Source organism: Anoplopoma fimbria, chromosome 12 (genome assembly GCF_027596085.1).
Source record: "Anoplopoma fimbria isolate UVic2021 breed Golden Eagle Sablefish chromosome 12, Afim_UVic_2022, whole genome shotgun sequence".
Lineage (NCBI taxonomy): Eukaryota > Metazoa > Chordata > Actinopteri > Perciformes > Anoplopomatidae > Anoplopoma > Anoplopoma fimbria.
Window position 1 is genome coordinate 21,143,370 of NC_072460.1, and position 21,731 is coordinate 21,165,100.

General features: G+C 41.4%; 1 protein-coding gene across 2 annotated transcripts in view; it reads left to right on the top strand.

The window, feature by feature from the left end:
* The first annotated feature begins 1,627 nt into the window (after positions 1-1,627).
* The window catches only part of scube3 (signal peptide, CUB domain, EGF-like 3), a 73,005-nt gene continuing 52,901 nt past the window's right edge, over positions 1,628-21,731 (top strand). For both annotated transcript variants that reach the window (XM_054609056.1, XM_054609057.1), the window contains exons 1-2: positions 1,628-1,994; positions 19,939-20,061. In XM_054609056.1, the coding sequence (XP_054465031.1) occupies positions 1,895-1,994; positions 19,939-20,061 (223 nt within the window). In that variant the 5' untranslated portion in view covers positions 1,628-1,894. The remainder of the gene's footprint in view (positions 1,995-19,938; positions 20,062-21,731) is intronic.

Sequence of the window (21,731 nt, forward strand, 5' to 3'; positions counted from 1 at the left end):
ACGTTGAAACGCATCAACACAGCTGATTAATTTAGGTGATAACGCGGGAGCAGCCAGCAGGTGTGGGGATACAGATGCTTTGCCTCCGTGGGGGCTCTTCCTGAAAAACAAATGTTTCATGTGTGATCGCCGGTGAAATGTGGCACAGTAGCTCAGTGGGCTGTGCTCCCGGTAATGTGAGAGGTCTGTTTTGATTCATGGAGCTCCTCAAGCCTCATTCCTCTTCAGGTGTTGGGGGTGTAATGGTGTGCAAACAGAGCCTCATGATCACTGTTTTGCAGGGATGGCTGACGGTTGGGATTTTAAAGCAAACTAGGCTTTAACCCATTCGACTTCCAAACTCTAAACATTTGGTTTAAGGAAAAGTAGTCCTGAAAGGTTTTTTTTTTTACAACGTGCTTCACACATAACATAAGGGACTCTCCATATTACTGTTTTTTACTTCAGGCAGGGCTTTATTTATTCCAAGCCAGGTGCAAAGATCAATGTGGCAGTTAAGCTGAATCTCCCACAGTGAAAAACTCAATACTGACGAGCGTATAATGTGGTGTTGGTTATGGTTTTGGATCCAGATGACAAAAAAAAAAAGATTATTTGTTTTGATTTTAGTCTCTACGCCAGACGATTATTAAAATGCCTACATCAGTGTCCCTGTAAACAATAACTGATTGTTAGTTATCATACCTGAGGAGCTGATTCATCTTAGTGTATTTTGAGCAGCTGGTGTAGTTTATTTATTCAACAAAACTGGATATCAACAGGGATTTTTATTAAGTAAATAATATTTTCACCATGTGCATATTTTTGTTATACAAGTTGCAGGTTCAGTTCTTCATGTGGATCCAGCTACAGCTATAACAGGGATATGAAATATGACCTTGAGTAACAACACAGGGAAATCAGTGGAGGTACTAAATTGAGGTTTCAATTCCCCCATTATCAAATCATTTTGCAATTTACTGTTTTTACTCTTCTCAGTTGAACTTCTAACTCCATTCAGTATTGGAGCATTTAACAGTTTGGTGAAGAATGCCATCGAGCATCCAGTAACATTTTAGGGTCCTGGTTTGACTTTGAGTTTTTTCTCTAAATGTCAACATTTCTTATTGACTAACTTGCTTTAATGAACTCATTAATCTCCCATCAGCTGACACCAGCGGGCTGTTATCGGTCTGACAGTGGAGCTTCACACCGGAGAACAAAACGCATCCTGCAGGCTATGACTCTCTCCACCTGAGTCCTTTTCACCCACCACCATTGCTTTTTTTCTTTATTACCACGCAGACATGAGGGCACTTTTCTTTTTCTTTTTTTTTTGGTTATTGCGCAGGTGACACCGGCCAGGTTTACGCACGAGAGCGAGCACGTGGTAGTTGCTAAACCTACCCCCCCCTCCGGTCCACCTTTCAGCCCGACCGGCACCTGTGTGCGTAAATTCCTGCAGAGCAAGAAAAAAAAAAAAAAAAAAAAAAAAAAAAAAAAAAAAAAAGGAAACAGAGAGGGCCAGTCAGAGAAGAGAAGGAGCGGCGGAGGAGTCCGGAGCGCAACGCGGACGCTTCTTCCTCTTCTCTCCTCCCCTTCAGACCCCTCCATCTCTCTCTCTCTCTCTCTCTCTCTCTCCCCCTTTCTTAAATTGACATCGGTCTGGCTCGAAACATGATCACAGAAAAGCCTTCCCCTGCGCCTCTCTCTCGGGCTGTCCTCACCCCGGATCACTGGGAACTCAAATAAGGAGGCGTAAAGACGCACGGAGAGGATCCCGAGCTGTATCCTACCCAGAGGGAATAACAAGAGACCTTTATTCCACACACACACTCACACTCACACTCACACACTCACTCACACACTCACACATCGTAGATCTTTAAAGTGTTCAACTGTAGTGAAAGTTAACATGTATATGCACGCGTTCATACGTGCGAGCCTGGGATTTGTGGGCTTCTGCTTGGTCGCCTTTGTCCAACAGTCAGCTTCAGGAAGTAAAACCTCTCAAGGTAAGTTTTCACCTCAAAAATTCATTTTTTTTTTTTTTTTTTTTAATACTCCTGATGCATGAGAATGGTGTTTGGTGCCTGATTGATAGATATGTTGCATGCTTTCCCCCCCCCATCCAGCAGTGATGACTTCAGTTGTCTAAATGAATGGGACTTTAATTCAGGCTTATTTAAAAGAAGTAAAAAAAATAAATTAAAAAAAAGAGTATTTGGGGGAATTCACAGGGGTTAAAGCAAAGTTTTGGATCAATCAGTTTCTCTCAATTTCATTCAAGCAGCCGCCTTCTTGTTATCCGCTGACTCATTCTGCAATCAGTTAATTGCTTTTTGTGTTGTTTGTACACTCAGCTGCTTGTATTTATGCAGAAAACAAAGGGGACATAGAAAGGACTTAAATGAGGTTTGACTGAGAGTTTCCTGTTGTCAGTTTCCTTTGATGTTCAAACAGCATCAGCAGTGTGAACAGTTATGTTTCATAGCTAATCCTGCAGGTAATTGAAGTGAGACTAACAGGAGGTATTCGTCACAGTCCAGACAAGTATTTGACACCGGCCTGTAACACACACACACACACACACACACACACACACACACACACACACACACACACACACACACGGAGGAGTCTCTGTCTGTCAGACACTGCAGCTACAGAGCCGACCTGCTCGCCCGCCTGCCCTCTCGCTCTCTTCCCTTGTGAGAAATGATTCAGACCAGACAAGGGTTCAGCCTGAATCATAAAAAACCCTGGAACACCTTACAGGGAACAAGAAAGACACGCTGTTACACATTGAATTTCCGATTCCCCTTCAGCTTTTTTTTCTCCTTCAGGTTTTTCACCACTTCATTTTCCCACAATGCAAATGCCAAGCCAGAGCTGCCAGAAGTATATGCGAAGACACGTCACGGTTTTTCTGTGTGAGCGTTGATTGTGGGCCCGGGTGATGTTTCGCACACACAAAAAGACATCTCTCAGGCGGTCGACAAGGCAAAAAGAGAAAAAAGGAGAAAGGGGGTGGGTGACTATTTTGCATCCTGGGTGGTCTGCCCCCACTTGTGGGAAAACTCAATATTTACATTTTGCAATTAGAACTACTTTTTTCTTTTCTTTTCTCACTTTATTTTCCACAACATCGATTACACACTTCCTTGTAGCGTGGAATGCTGCTGCGTGAGCGGCCGAGGGGTCGGTAATGGCATGCACCTGTTTGTTGGTCGCCAAGCGGAACGGCGTGGACGACCGCTCTCTGGCTCGGCTTCTCCTCCGGGTTCCTGTTTATCAGTGCGAGGCGAGCAGCTCTGCAGCGCCGTGCTCTCTTGTGTGTTTGGCTCCGGAGTTATTTGTGAGCATATTTTGTGCCTAACTGAAAATAAATATTGTGTTTGATGTTTGTGGCAACTCTGTGGCACTGACTTGTCTTCGAGGCTGGGAACAATTTTATGAAAAACTGGAGAGATGAGCAATGACTAGAAAAAACATTGCACAATTTGTCATCTCAATATTTATTCAATGCAGATGTTGCCGACAAGACTCTTTGTCTCTCATCAATGTCAGTCTAATCACAGCACTGTGTTTCAGTCATCAGTCATTACTCCGGGAAAAAAAAAAAAAAAAAAAAAGGGAGCGAAGGAGCAGTGGAATGAGGGAGGGCAGATTTGAGGATGTGGTGGAGAGAATGACAAAGAAGGGGGGAAAATGAGACCGGGGTGAAAACCAGGAGAGATTAAGGGTTGAAGAGACAGACAGACAGAGAGAGAGAGAGGAGGTTTCTCGGTGAGCGAGCAGCGACAAGCGAGGAAAAAGAGAAGGAGAGAGGAAAGAGGGGAAGCCATACACGTCATGGCAAATCACTTTCCCTTCGAAACAGAGTCGGGAGCTCTTCGTTAATGCAGCAGCACCAAGGCAACGGTTGGTGTGGGGCTGACATGCTGCTGTGGCTGGCTGTGTTGGTGTAACCTCTGCTCCGGGGCCCGGGGGTCTAAAGACGCTGGGCTGCCTCAGCGTGTAGGAAGGCCAGATCCTGGGCCCCGGACTGCACTGTGGGAACCGAGCAGCCCTTGGCAATGTGAGGCCCAAGTGACGGGGGACGGGGGGAGAAGCCTACCTATAGAGATGCTGGCCCGAGTCTCCACTGTGAGCGAGATGCACCCAACCACCAACCCCCCCCAACACTCACTCACTCACCCCCTTTCCTTTTTTTTTCCCTTTTTTTTTTTTTTTTTTTCACCCAACTCTTGCTTTGTTTGCTTTGTCCTCCGCTTTCTCTTCCTTTTGCACTTAATGAAGTAGCTGTGCTTTTTTTCCCTCCGTCAGCCATAAGCAATGACTGCCTTACACCCAGCGTGTCAGAAAGCTCGCTGTCAGCCCGTGTGCTATTTATATATTTTTGCAACAAAAAACAGTCACTCCTCTGTCCCCCCCCCCCTCTTCGTCGCTTTTCCTCCGGTCTTGTCCGTACCACTTTTTGTGTTACTTGACAGAAAGCTGGATATGTTGCAGGTCTGTGTAAGCATGGAAGTGTCAGCTTGTGTGTGTGTGTGCATATGTGTAATTGGGACAGTTAGAGAGTGTCTGTAGTCATTTGGACCATTCTTTGAAACTATATGTGGACCCGCATTAAAAGAAGCATTTAAATGAGGCTTTTATTTCTGGCCATGGCCTTGAACTTTTCTTAATGTTCGCTGTTTAGCAGCAACTAAGGAGAACGCGGCCAGTCATCTCGCTTTCAGTTTGTGACACTACTTTGGCACTCCTCTTTCATCACCTTCACTCTCGTCTGTCAGGCCGTGTGGTTTCTGCGTTGCGGACTCCCGACAAGCCCCTGCAGAGTTATTTGTCGAGCTGTTACTATTATCCCCTCACAGACTGGATGTGTCTCTTTTGAAACAAGCAAGACGCAAAAGTCCCTATTTGCCTGCCAAGGTCCCGGAGCACAATTTGTGGCAAAGTAATTTTTTAACAGCTCGCAAATGGAAGATGCGTTCAGGTCAGCCAGGAAAAAAAAGAAGTTTAATTGGCAATCTTGAAGATTTTCATTTAAATGAATGTCTGTTAAGTCACTATTGCTGAAGGAGGTTACATAATGGTGATTGAGGCTATGGCCCACTGATGAGAGTATTGAAATATTTGTAGTTTCACACACTGGGTGTCATTCCTGGAAAAAATGCTGTATTACAGTTTTTCTCCATTTTATACTCACCAAAAAATTGACCAATGAACATCATTCTGAAAACTTAGAGCATACGTATCAACAAAAAGATTCCAGACTGCTAAACTTGAGCAAAATGTCATTGTTTTCACTCAAAGAAAGATTCTAAATCATCCAAGACTCAAATTTTAAAGGTACCATATTGTCAAAAGAGACATTTTGAGGTTTTAAGTGCTATATAAATACTGTGAAAGTATCGAGCACTAAATGCGAAAAATATATATATTTTTCTCAACATTAAAACATGTAAAAGTACAAACCCAAAATACAAGTATGAACCTTGAAATTAGCATAAATTGTCTCGTTTAAGGATTGCCGCTTTAAGAACTTTGTGTATAACAAGTCACTTTTTAATTTCTCCTATCCGTTACTTCTCACTGAATTAAAGCAGATGAGCTCCTAACAGGTACATGCCCCCTTTTCCCTAAACAAAATGTACTCTCTTGTCTTCTCTCTCTCTGCAGCAGGGCCAGACAGTCCTGTTCTCGTTATGATCAGAGTGTCTGAGGCCGGTTGAGCCTCGGGGTAGCCCTCGGTCACTCGCTGATGAGTGGGTGGAGGGATCAATCCAGCTTCACTTTACCACTCAGAAGACACACTCAGAAAAAGCATCTGCCTGACAAGTGGTGCTCCGGCACCGCTGTACATGTTGTTACAGAGCAGCAGAGAGATTATTATCTTGGCATTACTTGAGTGGTGAAAACACTCGATAACAATTCTGTCCAAGAGCAATGCGGTATGAATCACCAAAAACGACTTTGATCTATGGGTGTGTTGTGAGTACAAGTGCATGCGTATGACTGCGATGAGTGATTTTAAACTGGATATTAATGATTGCACTTAGCAGGCAGAAGTGTTTTCACTCCCCAAAATGAGGCTCCATGAGGAGAATTCTTTAAAAACAAAAAACAAAAAAAAAATGGTTCAAGTTTATTGAGCCTATTTATTTTCTTTTATTCCATTGCTTCAGTGTTGCCAAGCTGCATCTTGATACAAACATTTTAGTTGAGTTTTAGGGCAGGCAGGCTGCAGCTACATACTGATGGAGGACCAGCGTTTACAGGCGGATGTAAAGTCGAAGCTGTCTGGTCCAGGCTGTGACCCATGGTGATTCAGCGGGCCTTCGTTCTGGACAGTTACTCACTTTCATCCTCGCCACTGGAGTGTAAAAACCAAGACATTTTTCTCTCTGCAACAGAGTGTCAAAGATTCGGGCCTGAAGAAATGTAACTTCCCCACTCAAGGTCTCCAAACTAGAATCTAAATGAGTGCACTTTCCAAATGATTAGCATTTAATCCATCCGTTTCCCCTGGTCATTGTTTTTGTAATAAAGCTGCAGTCTTTCTCTGTTAAAATAAGAAATATGTTCTTTACTCTGTTGCAAGGATTAAGTGCTTTGATGCATTTCTATTTAGGACATTAAGTATTTATCAGCATCACATAAAGGGTTTCCAGAATGAATTTAAATTTCGTGCAACAGTTTAGCAGATCCACTTATTGGAGTCAGATTAGAAGATTGATGCCACTTGGGATGCCGCTATAGATCGGTTACTTTTGGTAGTGACAGTACTGCACACCTGTGGTTTAGCACTCGTGCATGCAGCTGAGAATAACTGCAGCGTTGTACGTGTTCGTAGTTTAGTCCCGCCTCCCACCTCGTTCACTGGCCATGAGGTTGTGGTTGCTCAGGCACATATCACGTTGATTGCAGCCCGTGGACAGCAAAGTCCTGCTTAGCTAAATAATGGAGCTAACAGCTAACGTACACAGGTTGCTTTGAATTACAAAGCAATGATGTTTTTAGGACGCTGGTGACAAAAGTTAGTGTGGAGCCTTGTAAACTAGCTTCTATAACAAAACAATGCAACAAAAAAACGATTGGTATGGGCTTATCATCCACCATCTGCAATTGTATCCCTGGAATAAACTTGATACCACTCTCTAGAGAGTAGCTGGTTAGCTTAGCTTAGCACAAAGACTGAAAAAGGGGGAAACAGCTAGCCTGACTCACTTATAGAATACACCTACCTGCGCCTCTAAAGCTCACTAATTAATTTGTTTGATCAGTTGGGTGACTTCCTGGCGTCTCTGCCTTGATCTGTCTGGAAACTGATCAAAGTTTTAAAAATAATAGTCCAACACATAATCCCCACCCCGTGTTAAAAGGTAATTCTAATCTTCCTGTAAATGGTTGTGTGTGTGTGTGTGTGTTGTGTGTGTGTGTGTGTGTTTGTTGTCAGAATATGATCATCATTTCTGCTTTTCCTTCAGTCTGCATCACATTATATTCAACAACTGCCTCTCCTCACCATCTGCATGCATCTACTGAATTCACACATTTTTGTATGCTGTACGAACAATGGGTCACAGCCAAACAGAACCTAACCAGTCCATGTTGCCCCCCCCCCCCCCCCCCGGGGGAACCCACCAGCTGTTGCGATCGCTCTGTCATGGTACCTTTTCTCCCTTTCTCTGGCAGAAAATCACCTTATCAGCCGCTAGCGAGGCCCCTGTGACCACTGTTTACCTGTCATTACCTCATTGTGAATGGTTGCAGGGCTGTAGATTTGCTATGCAATAGAGGAAAAGTAGCTAAATCACCCAAAACTTTCCCCCAAAACAACTGCTTTGTGTGCAACACCAGTGTCCAGTGGTGAAAAACATTCGAACCCCTCACACTGAGGAGTAACGAGTGCAGAGAGCTTGTTTATTTATCGAGGCTTTAATCTGAACAATATGTTCCAAATGAGTCCTGTGATGCTTCTCTCAACTGTGGCATTGTGGTTCAAATTAGAAAACTCTCTCCTGCTCCCAATCTCTTCCTCCCTTTCCCTCTCACCCCGTCAGCGGCCTTTGTTCTCTGTGCAGATGCGGCACTGTGCTGACACCACCCCTGTGGGTTTCGGGGGAGGATGGAGTCAGTGTTGACGGCACTCTGACCCCAACAGTCTCAAACTCACCTCCAGAGCCCTCCTCGCCAGCGCTGAGAGCCGAGCTGAGGAGCTTCAGAGCCGTCCCTCAGCCAGCTGCGGCGGCTCGTCTTCATCATTAATCCTCTAAACCCCCCACCCCCCCCCACCCCACCACCACCACAAAGCCCACGCTCTGTTTTCTGTTCCATTACTCACTGATTGGGGATAGAGTGACTCAGGAGAAGGTATCAGTGGGACTGTCATCTCAGTCTCTGTACTTTCCTGGGCCCACCATCCTTTACTCCTCTTTCGCCATCTTCCCCGCTCCCCTCTGTGACCTCTCGGCTGAATAATGGGGCTGCGTCTCTCTTTTGAGCGTGCGGGTGGTGGGGGGGGTCAGCGAGGGACGTCATTAGGCTGGTCTGCGGTGGTCAGCGTTTGTTGGAGGGGGGTTGGGGGTCAGAGAGAGCCTTGTTTACAGACTGTGTGTTTACATTCCTGATGGTGAGCGCCAGCTTTAGAGACTGCTGGAAGTGAAAGGAAATGCTCTTATTCTGCTTAGTAATGGAAAAATCCAACCCAATACATCAAGGAATCCAGATGAGAAAAAAAAAAAGTTATTTATTTGGTGGGTTCTGGCCAATGCATTCTGGGTAGAAAGGGGGATGACTTCACTGATGAATACGAGACTTCCTCAATGGACAAAGGCATGGGAAAAAAAACATATGACCCTCTGCAGTATTTAATCACCTCCTCTGAACTCCAGATATATATTTATTGCAGACTGTAATAGTTTTTACTGTTGATTAATGGCAAGCAATGGTTGTTCATAGCTTTTTGTTTTTAATCATTACACCATCCATCATTCAGGCATGTGGGCTGCAACTAAGGGTTACTTTTATATTCGATTAATCTAACGATTATTTCTCGATTAATCATTTGGTCTTTAAAATGTCAGCAAATTGCAAAAAATTGGCCATCACAAGTTCCCAGAGCACTTTGTAACATTCTTAAATTACTTTTCCTCGGCCAACACTCCAAAAATGTTTTTCAGTTTAGTATCATAAATTTTAGAAAACAAGACAATATACAAATTTCTAATCTTCTGCAATGATAGTTGAGTACCTGATATACTCTGCTAGTATGTGGTTGCTATGTGTTTCATTCACAAGTGTACATCAGGTTCTTCTGTTGGCCAGGTGTCCAAGTAATTAAAATGTATATCCAAAAAGAACAGAAAGCTGATTATATGTATAAAGCAGTGGCTATTGTTCTATATGGCTTTTGACGGATGAGGACATGCTTTGCATCAACCAGCAGTCTAGATAAGTGGAAGAGAGCATTTTAGCCTTTTTAATTGATAAAATCTGTCAACACTAATATTTCTATAATTATATAAACAGTTGCCAGACATGACATTGTGCTTCACTGATTAATTATAGGGTACAGTTTGAATTTAGGCAGCAACAATAATGTGATGATACACATGGAAGTTTTTAGGGAAATTATGCAACAAGAAGGCGATTTAAGACGTGAACATGGAGAGGTTGAAATGTCTCACAACATTTATTTTAGTTTTTAATAATATTAAATGAATAAAAATATTTTTTAGGCTAAAATGCAAAACTTTTGCTGGTTCCAGTTTTTCAGATGAGGCTTGAATTAGCCTTTTATTTGTCATACATGATAGCAAACTTCATATTTTTAGGTTTTGGACTGTTGTTTGAACAAAGCAAGACATAAAAGATGTCAACAAAAAAGGATGAATCCATAATTTGAAATGAGAATAATAACAGGTTGCAGCCCTACATCCGATAATTAGATAGATTAAAACTGATTCACTCTCGTCATTATAACTCAAACTGTCTGCTATGAAAATAGTTTGGGTTGGATGCAGTTCACCTGATCAATCGTCTATTTTCTGATTTATTTATATACTTTTCAGTGGCAAATGTATCCCAGGAAAATCTGCAAGACAGTTTTGCCCTCACATTTCTCCCTCCTCATGTTAAAACCTTTTAGATTCGTCCCTTTACCAAGTCTGATTGAAATACAGTAGGAGCAGTGATGGAGAGGCCATCAAACACTTGATAGGTGTGTGTGGGTGAAATGTTAGCATTAAGTGATTACTCTGTCCCACAGCATTTAAACGAAGCATATATCCAGTCAGTTCCAACCCACTGAACTTCCCATTTCTGAGCTTCAGTAGTTAATGTCTGCATCACAGAGAACCATTCACTTTATACCTCAGTTTGACAGGAAACAACTAAAAATATCACACTTTTGCTGTAATTGCTACGTTGCCATCTTTATAGTTGGTACTGTATCTGGTTAAAGCAACCGCCAATGTATGTAATTGCTGTGTGCAGAGGGGAGAGTGTCGTGTCAGTTAGCTCTGGTTGTATAAATATAAGGTATACAGCTGGACTAAGTGCCACCCTTTCCGTATATAAAATATGCTGCATGAGGCCAAGAAGTCATTAACAGTGGACTTCACATGCCGAAAATGGTGAAAAATCCCTTGAAAGGTACAAATGAACTTCTTGTCACTTTGGCTCCTTATGGGAAATGTTTACAAGTTATGCTCAATTATTCAGTGTGGTATGTATTAGACCTCTGACACCAAGAGTGTGTCATGACAGCCTCTCTCTGCCCTCTCTTATTATTACTCTATGATTCACTTAATTACTGTAATAAGTGTTTTTCTTCTGGAGGTGGTCCGGAGGTCGGTGAGTCATAGTCTATTAAGGCCACACATGCTAAAGGGAAAGGCACAGCACCAGATGCTTGGTCTATGATCAAAATCACAAGAAATCACCAATATTTAATTAGAGAGTTTGAGCCGGATAAATGTTTTTTGAAAATAGGGCAAGGTGAGTGTGCTTGCTTGTTTTTCCTCTGCAGTCTCCAGGCTCGTCATTGTTGCTGTCTGTTTGGTTTGAAAGAACTCACTCAACAAATACAAAGATCTTGAATGTGTTGCCTTGAGTTAGTTGAACAACCCAAATACAAATTAGTCAAATATCAGTGTTTGCATAATACAGAATCAGACTTTTGTAGGATGAAAAAAAAAATGTAAGCTATCCACTTTTATTTTGGACAGAAGCTGAGAGAGATCTTGAAAGCTTTATGGAACATTGTAGAATATTACAGGGTCACTATTTCCAATATTTGTTACTGTAATCTCCACTTTTGTTCCACTGGAAATGAAAAGGTTTCATAATATATAGTGAGGTTGGATTAGAAAACTGTATTCATTTCACATTTTGTTGTAGAGCAAAATCTCTGATGGAGGAAGCTGGACTGTGCATTCAAACTGTGCAAAAAATGTTTGGCACTGGTTTTGATTAAAATGTGTAAAGTAAGTGTGATGAATGAATCAACAAATACAATAGCGTCTCCAAAAATGTGAGAGTTGTATGTTTTCAAATGTTAGAATTTGGCTTGAAAGTAATGTTTGTAGACCAAAAAATGACTTTAACTTTGAACCAAGGAATCGCCGTCTGTCTGTATGTAAGTGTGCATGTCCGCATTTCTTGAGGATCTACGTCACACTTGGCGGGACGCACACCAACTAACTCTTCATTTCCCTAGAGTCACTGAGGAGTGAGTGATTCTTTAGAACAATTCCTCAAGCAGCAATAGGGGGAGCCAAGCAATTGGTTTTGTTCCAAACGGGCATACGCACCAAACAGCCTCGACCTGAATGGTCACTTCACTCGTTGAGAAAATATTCAGCAGGTTATTTGATTACGAAAATAATCTTGAGTTTCAGCCGTTATTTAACTAAAAAGGCACTCCAGCCATTGCACTTCTACAAAGTTGGGCAACTCAAAAGAAGCATCTACAAAATAATTGTCAGGTTGAGATATCCAGACTTTAAGCCTCAAGTATGGGTAAACTCTAAAAGAAATTCACAACATCTTTTATTCAATATATCAAACTGCCTTCAGGACATTATATTTCTGTTTTCACGGCCTGAGTACTACTCCCTCTTTAGTTATCTGAACTTCATGTGTTAAATTGGTGAAATGCCCCTTTAAGGAAAATACAAACACAACAATGTGAAGACATTAATGTCTTTGTCTCACACAACTAATGTAATTTAAATGATAGACATTCATTAGACATAATGAACAGGTAATAAAAGGAAGGTCCTGGGTATAAACAAGGTGAAGGCACAGATAGTCTTTTAGCATGTTAACACCATATTGCCCTCTTTAAACTCAGCTTGCATGTTCGTGTTCATTTTCCCTTCGGCCTCATATTAAACTGAGGCTTCATGGTTGGTGGACACAAGCAGGGAGGGGACCTGGGCTTTTTGAAGTTGTGATCACAGCTTTTCTGAAAGCACAGGATCAGTCAGTGGTCATGATTCCTAAACATTTAGAGTGTGTGAAGGATGAGTGTAAATATCCCGAATGGAAGCAGTTGATATTTTTATTCACAAGTTTTTAGAGGCTTGCTGGACGGCCAACAGTGTGTCCCTTCATTAGCTGAGGGGGATCTAGGCGAGAGGGGGGAGAGATTCTAAATTTTGTGTTAATGTTGACGTCTGCATTTCATCAAAACCAATCTTTTTTCTGCTGCCCTGCGCATTTTGGAAATCCACGACATTTCCACAGCTTGCAGTGATAATGTTGCAACAGCCAGCCATAGTTCCTGTCCTTTCCCCAGCATTGTCCTCCCTTCCCCTCATCAGGGAGTAACATATATATATATATAGCATGTAGACACATTCAGTGTGCTAATATTAATGTGCTGTGATTTATATACACTACATTAATTAATACTTTTTAATTTTGGTTCTTCACACATAGCAGCATTCTGTCTGCATATGTGTACATTATTGGTATAAATGAGCTCAGTTTAATGTCCCCCTCCATCCAAACATGTGTTTTGCTTATTGTTTACATTACTGTGCAGAATGATGTGTGTGCAAAGTTCATGTTCATCTGATGAAGGGGAAACGTTTCACTGTGCTTACTTCAATCTGAGTTTAAGATGTGAACATACAAACATAATCTTGTGACATCTCAACTAGTTTGGAAGTCAGTCGAGAATCTACTCTTCACTGAAGTAGGAGACATCTTGTACTCAGTGGTTAACCTTTGGAAATGAACCGCACAATATTTGCATATTCATAGATTATGGATTTTCCAAGGAGGGTGAAAGAGTGGAAGTCATTTTAAGAACTTTTAACAGGTTTAATTAGAAGAAAAAACCAGTATAGGTTGCCATTTTAGCTTAAAACATCACAATTAAATAGTTGCAGATTAATTAATTGTTATAATTATTTGATTTGTGGAAAAAAAGTAATTAAATATAGATCATTATTTCAAGCACGGTCTTTTTGCTTCCTTAAAACATGCCTGCAGGGGATTTTTAAGTGTTCTCTCTGCTGCTCTGTACCTAAAGTAATTATCCCGACCTTAACCCCATCCTGCACAACCACAACCCCTAAGTATAGTGTAAGTGTGGTTCTAAGACGGATAATTACATTACTTGTTCCTTTGTAATTATATGCAGTACGACAAACGCTGTGATCCAAGGAACACCTTTTTATGGACTTGAACCCAGCACCCTTCCTCCTCTGTCGCAGGGAGCTCATTAGAAACAAATAATTTCATCTGATTATGCTTTTATCAAGCAGGAAATGTTTTGTCTCTAATGCGAAACTGCCACTGTTCGACTGTTGCACCAAACCATTTTGTTAGGAAAACGCGTCTCTCTCTCCGACTGAATGCATCACTTGGTCCATATTTTTCGACTTATTTAAGTTTGCTGGTGTAAAGCTACACCTATGGGTGTCCCAGCTCCACTCAGTCTATTTCTGTATCTGAAGGAAAGGTGATGGGTTGGAGGGGGCAGGTTTGGGGCAAAGCAAACAGCGAGGTTCTCAACACTCAAAGTAAACATTACCCTATGTTTGAACTACACGCCTTCAGCCCTACAGTTCTCCCACACACTCGCGCTCTGCCCTCTGAGTTTTATTCCTGCTAACATCCCCCTCGAGCCAGCCCGGTTAAATACACTGCTTATCCCATGGCCTTCTCATAAATCAGGCAGGAAAAGCACCTCTGACAGGGTTTCACCTTCACGACCAGCAAGCCTTAGTCAGAAAGCTCTGACTTACATGTAGGGACTACTTTAGAAGAAATGGAATAATGGCTTTTCAGAGTAACCTTTCTAATAACTATCTCTGAGGACATTTGGATGTTTTATCCAGCAAATTAAAAACATTTATAATATATTATATGCGTTGCCTCCAAAAAAAGTAAAATCTGCTTTGCTGAGTCAAGAGCATGTGATGATGCCTTCAGGGAGGTACGAGTACAACACACGGCAAAGTTTAAAGTTTTATTGAGCACACAATAGAGCATGAAGTGAATCGGTTTCAGGAGAGAGAAAACACGGTTCATTATTGAACGACTTGTTTTCATCCAACAAAATCATTGGATTCAGAACTCTCAGAATGTCAGTGGGTTTAAACACAGACTCGAGCTATTTGTGGCTTTAATGTGCTCAAGTGCACAAACCAGAGAAGAGCTACAACAGCAGCAATATTCAAAATGACACATTACCCGGAGGAAACTGTTTAAACATCTGAGCGTTGCCCAACATTTCTTTCTTCTTTGGTTTTGTTGTTTTGACTTTGTTTATTCATCCTTGTCTCGAAGCGCCGGCTTCATCCTCCGCTGCCTTAACTTGTTCCCAACAACTTTGATTCCTCAACACAAAAGAATGAAAGAAACTCTCAATGAAAAACACAATCTTTTCATCTTGGGCATGAGTCAATTACCAAAGCAGCATTACTGAGCACGCTGCATGTTTTTTTCCTCAAGCATTCAGAGGAGCGTCCTCTAGACTGAACAGAAGAATATACAAAGAATGTATTGATTCTGACATGTTTATTTCCATGGCAGAGACATGTTGGGTTTCCAACAAGACCAGCACAACTAGCTTTTGTCGTCCATGTGTCTGTTGGAGGGCTCCCAGTAACTTTTATGGGTGGATTAAAACAATGCTTTGACGGACACAGGCTATTGTAGTTTGTGGGCCAGGATTTCTTTATTTGTTTTTATTTCATGTTGTGCAGCTCACACCAAAGACTTTGGGAATGTGTGAGTCACAAATTGCTTGTCTCATTGTGTCCAGGTTGATTTCCAGATCTTGGTTAAATGGTTTCTCACTGTACACAAACAGTTTTATTGACTGTTATGTCTCTCATATTCATATTCACTGTTATTGAAGTGTTTGCTGGTGCTGTAATCGCACTATGCCACCAGAGTTATCGGTAATATTTGCATAAAGATCTGCTGATGTTGTAGTGTTAATTATCCATTATCTTTTATAGATTGGAGCAGCTTTTGAACAGTTGGTTACATAATTTAGGTGGTTTTACCCAATATATAGGGCTATTTTGTTTGCTTACAACCATAAATGCTTAGCAAACTGCTCCCTGCACATCATTTAAATTTCCACTGAAGTTATAATAATCATAAAATGATAATTGCATAACATAAGAGATACTTACTGCCAAATATCTGGTGATGCTCTTTTGCCCACAACAATAGCCTGAAGCAACTAGAGGCAACTAGAAAAGTGTTTCCACAAGGTGGTTCTGTAAAGATTACTAATATAATGTTTAAGTTGAACGTGTACAAACCACGATTGTCCCCGTCTAGAAGCGTTTTTCACTTCACAACAGATAAGCTCTCTCTGCACTGGTACAACACAGCTAAACTGCAGTTCACTGTGTAACACTTCATGTTGACTGTTTATCGCTTCCTCCGAACAGAAACTCGCTCAGTCTTGCTCATAGACTGTATAAAATATGGACGTTGTCTCTATGACGTCTCTATGACGTCGCCCATAGGTTTCAGAAGAGTCGTTGTGAAGCCCAAAGTTGGTGGCCTGGATTACCCAGCAGAGCAGACAGTTAGCAGCTAGTGACCTGAGACGGCACTCACCTGTCCCTAAAAGCAGCCATGCCCTAAATTATGCCTAACTTTAAGCCTTGATGTAATTTAGGCAGTTTGATTATATGAAAGTCCCCGCTGTACAGTTGTCATAAAAGGGGAAATCAGCTATAGAGACCAAAACCATTTTTTTTAAGAAGTCTGTAAACGGTGTTAGCTCTGTTAGCCAAACACCCGTAGCATTACCACTAGGTGCCAACAGCGAACTAGCTCTCCTAATAACGACATAAGAAGACAGGCTCCATTGTTGTCAGTGCTCGGTTCAGTTTGTCATTTGTTGAGCGATAAATATACATGTGTATCTACGCAATTGTCTCACTTAGGCATGCAAATCAAGAGAGGATCATTGCGTAATTCACTGGTGAAACAAGAGTCCAAACTTGTTGATCACTTTCGGCTGCTACCGACCAGTTGAGAGTAGTAAGAGGACAGCAATCAATGACTGTATAGAAAAATCTATAAATATAATGTTTCCAAAAGTGTGAATTACTGCAGACACGAAAGGTTCATGAGCATTGGCATAAATGAGCACAAAGTACGAGGCTGATTGGTCCAGCAGAATGCAAGATACACCGTAGACAGACGGACACAGAGATGCACACAGACACAATCACTCATACACACATGCTGAATACATAATCTCCTTGCACAGATGATAACACAGTCAAACTGTTTTGGATGCAAATTTGAAGTAAAACACAATTGACTGTTTTTCTGCACTCTTTGTATATTTGTGTTTAATTTCATCATTAACCTTTTAGCTGATGTGTTTAGCTGTCAATCTTTAAATCTTACTTGCAGTTTCTGACCTCAGTCGTGTGCGTGAGCCTGAGAGTGTGTGTGTATGTGTGCATCTATGTCAGCAACCTTTGCAGACTGGTAAGATAAAGAGAACTGATGCTCCAGATGGGAACATTAATAACAAGATGAAAAGAGGGTTTCTTTGATATTCTGTCATACTGAATATTAATTACAACAGAGACTTGGCACCAACAAACCTGACAATAAGACAGATGTTTTGTTGTGATTAATGCTTCCTCTATTGAAAAACACTTCCTCACATGGCCTCTCCTGCTCTTATCCTGGAAGACAGTCTGTGCGGAGAAAAGACCCAGGGTGCTCCTTAAGGAGAATCTATATTGTTCTCACATAATATAAATCGATGCAGGGCTTGGGGAGCTCTTGCATCACTAAATGGCTTTGTGGAAACTTGGCAAGAGAGCAGCCACAACTGTCTTAGGTGCTATATTCCTTACTGAAAGTTGCACTGAAATGTAAACACCATACAAACACACAAAACCTGACACATTTTAACAAGAAGGATACAAATGTACAAAAGGAAAAACCTCAACTGGTATCACTTTCTTTGGAGAGCTCAGTGTTCATGCTCAACTTTTGTATTAGGTGACAAAAAGCAGATGTTTAACATGACGTTTTAACATTTCCATTTTGACTCAGACACTTAATACTTTTAGGAAAATCTAGCGTGGCTCTGAGGATCTCATGGTGATGTTGGTCTGTAAGGCTGTCTGCCACTTTGGTCGAAAATAAATTATTGAACTGTTGGAATAAGATGAAATTTTGTGCAAATGTTGCCCCCATTGATCCCTTGAATTTTCATTAAGAGCCATCAGCAAGTTGACATTTTTGTTTTTTTAGTGAAATGTTCCAACAACTATTGGAGAAATCGAAATGCATATTAACATTTAGCCCTCCGGTTGAATTGTGAGCACTTTGGTGATCCCGTAACCTTTAATCTGAATTATTAAATAAGCAACATAAATAGATCCTTAAGAAAAAAAAAGCCTAGACATACGGAGTGAACCACACAACAATTTTTAGTTATTTGCCTTATTACAAATTTCAGTATGATTTAGAATGAGGTTTTCTTACCTCTGGAATTAAATCAGGTTACAGTTTCAAATCAATTAATGTGAGCATGTTGGTGTTCTGATTGTCTTTTCAGTGTGACCTTTATCATCCGATCATGCCAGGACGCATTAACTATCAAGTCTGTTCGCTTTGAGTTCGGATCTTGCTGGCATTGGGATCCAGTCAGCTAGACCACATGCCGAGGTGGCCTGGCTTGCATTAAGGTCTGATCTCAGTGAGGTGTGGACCACATGTGGGCACAATCCAGACAATATATCAAATTCAGGCCTCGCATCTTCCCCTTCCAACACGGGAGTTCCTTTCTCTTGTGAAGAAAAGGGGAAGAGAGGGGGAAAAAATGAAAAACCAACATTTCCTTATTTTTAACAAAATAAAGGGACTTTTATTTTCTGAAGAATTTCAAGGACAATATGTGTATCACTAAATTAGCTGAGCTTTGTTAGCTGGTATATTCTTCAATAAAAGAGGAAGAACTTATTGGAAATTAAATGTGTATATCCACAGATTGAAGCCACTTCTTACAGCCGATCAATACATGCTCACACAGGTCTTATTTAAACAGCTGAGTTCCAATCACAAAAGTGGCATTGAGCCTTTTGTTCATACAATCACAGAGTTTCCCTGAAACCTCTGCAGACCTTTTAGTGAAATGCCACAGTAGGATAAGTATGAATCTGACCTTGTAGCTGTGTCTCCTTCCTGTAGCAATACCAGCATTAACACACAGCTATCGGGACGTTTCCACTATTTTTGCCTGAAGGTGTTGAAACCCCTTTGTAATGGCTATTTTAACATTCGCTATTGTGACACAGATTTTCACTCAGAGTTTTGTGCATTCTGCGCCGTCACTGTCCCATTTTCCACAGCAGACTTCATGACCTCCAGGAATAGGCAGATATAGGCAATATGCTAAGCTCAGAGGGTTTAGGTTGCAGGTCATTTCCCAGTGGGATCAGCCGGCTCCTGCAGAGGGCTTGTGATAAGAGTGGATATTGGAAGCTATGTAAACCTTGTTAAGCTGCCCTTCCCCTGTGTGCAGGGGGTAATCCTAAACACCTGGGCTAGTTAACTGGGATTTGGTGGGATTAGGGGCTCCATGAGGCAAACCTGATCATGCTTCTGGTTAAATCCATTTCCATTCTTATCTTTTCACATTCTATCTCTAAGAATTCCAACTCAATCCAGCAGTTTCACCTTTTTATAAAGAGCTATTTTATGTCTGCCAATATCTGCTATTCAGGGTTATGAGAACCAGTCCAGAATAAATGTGATCCATTAGTCTGGGCTTGAACATCCCACTTTGAATGAAGTTCAAACTGTACGTTTCAAAATCTCAAATGTGTGTTTCCATCCCCATTAAGGCTTCTTGTTTTGGAGGGATGGCAATGTTGGTCTGTCGGTTTGTCGAGACTGAAATATCTGAAAAACTATTGGATTCAAATTCCTGCAAAACTAACAACTAATTATTATTATAAATAATGTGACGTTGCGGTTCATAGTTTGCATCTTCATGGGCCCCAAGACTGTATTGTGTCAACCATTATTTTTTTGTCTTAATCCACTTCTTCTTATTCTGCCTATTATTTTATTATTATTCAAAATGGCATTACACTTCTCTTAAGGCAAATGTCAAGTATTTCTATTAAAGGTCACTGCAGCAAAATCAAGTGTTCCTGTTCATACGTTTGGAACAAATGTTCTTGAAACTGGCACCAATTTAGTCAGACTAAAGCTCACAGTTATAGGAATATGAATTATATTAACTTTCACTGTTTTTGTGGGTTTTTGCATTTGGTCTTTTACTCTGAGTGGTGAAATGAAGTACAATCAATAAGATGGAGTTTGAAATTCCAAAAGTCTGTATTTTGTGATATAACAATGTCAGCATCAACAAGAATGTCTGAGCTTCATCCACTAACCGCCCACTCTCTCTTTCCTCCTTCCAAGATGTGGATGAGTGTGCAGAGGCGCTCGACAACTGCAGCATCGATGCCATCTGCCAGAACACCCTGAAGTCATACAAATGCATCTGCAAGTCAGGCTACAAAGGGGATGGCAAACATTGTGAAGGTAACTGTTTTAACCGATTAATCTGCTCATTTCCGGCTGCGATTCGAGGCACAAACTTCTGCTCCCCTCTCTCAGAGCACAGAAAGGACTTTGACTGTACATTTAAGTAAAAGGAACTTTTTTTTTTCTCATGTTGATTTGCCTTATCCATCTGAACGTAAGCCCCCTGTGCCAGTGACTGGCTTGATAAGACCTTCTGTCTCACTCAACATAACTCATTAGTTTTAAGACTCTCCTAAAGAGGGAGGAGAGGCGAGGGAGAGAGCGGCGGATGGAGGAAGGGAGGAAAGCCAGGTGCAGAGTGCTCCTTTGTGACAAGATGAAATGAAGCAGTAAATTTCCTACACATGTTGGAGGAGAGAATTAAGATAGTGGCTGAAACAGCAGTCAGAGGCCCTGCCAAGCAGTCAGGGATATTTCCACAGCCAGAGGCGAGCCTCGTTGACTGTCAGACACAAAGTCTGTTTTTCTAGCGTTTTTCCAATGAGCCCAAAGCCTCCGGATCATTATATTCCACAATTTTTTATTAGTATTATTACAAAACCCTATTTCAGAATGTCGTTTTTTTTTTGCTTACTATTATTATTCTTTCATTTACTTGACGGAGTGTTTTTCATGGCCTCCTGCCTGCAGGTCATAAAAGTTTGCTTTATTGAATCTATTGTAAAATATGTGCAAGAGTTGGGTTTCTATTCAACTGAAGGTCAGCTGATGGCTCCTCAAGGCCGATATACTTGTGCTGTGCAATTCAAAAGCAACGTTCATAAAAATGAGGAAATATTACAAAACGTTTTAGTAACTGGTGATAACATTTGAGGAGAATAACACCTACTTCAGTTAAAAGAGAGCAGCAGGAATCAAAGTCTAAGGTTCATGTTTGATTTTTAGCTTTAGTGATGGCTTCAATATAACCGCTAGCAACAGCTTTATGTTCAGTTTTATGAGTATGAGTCGAAGCAGAAGTTTTTATCTTTAGGGGACACACTGATGCTGTTAAAGGACAGTTTCACATTTGTTTTCAAATGTCTTAAAACAATATACAGGTGCCAATATGGACATTGAAGCAGGTTTTGCTTGCTGTAAGTATTCCTCCTGTTTCTGGTGGCCAGGCTCTCCTGTTTGGGTTTCCCTGGAAAGTATTTTCTTGTTGAGCTCCAGAGGGATGGAAACAAAGAGAGGGATTCAGCCTTCTTTGTTTTTACTATGCTGTTAACTAGAGCCTGTAAGGTCAGTGTACGTTTTAATAACCCGGGGCCGGGAGGTGGTCTGGGATCAGGCTGGTCTGGGATCAGGCTGGTCTGGGATCAGCGGCCACATTCGCTAACTGAAGGGCTGTTTCCCGGAGATGCTGCGAGCTCTCCTCCCGGCGAAGTAGTCCCCCAGCGCCCTGAGGACGAAAACAAAAATACGAGTTGTCTTTCTTTTCTGCCAGTTTGGATTTAATCCAATAAACAAACACATGGACCCTGTAACGTCAAACTGATTGGCAAACCCCTGGGGCAGCTCTTCTTCCTCATCCCCTTAATGAGGGCAGACCGGACACTACAGTGACAGACTATCGCCTCTTGAGGTAAAAGTTGTCACACAAGACAGCATGCTATGTAACATATTACATAGACATCTTTGACATAGCATCTATTTATCCACTTTTTTTAAAAGCAAATCTGTAT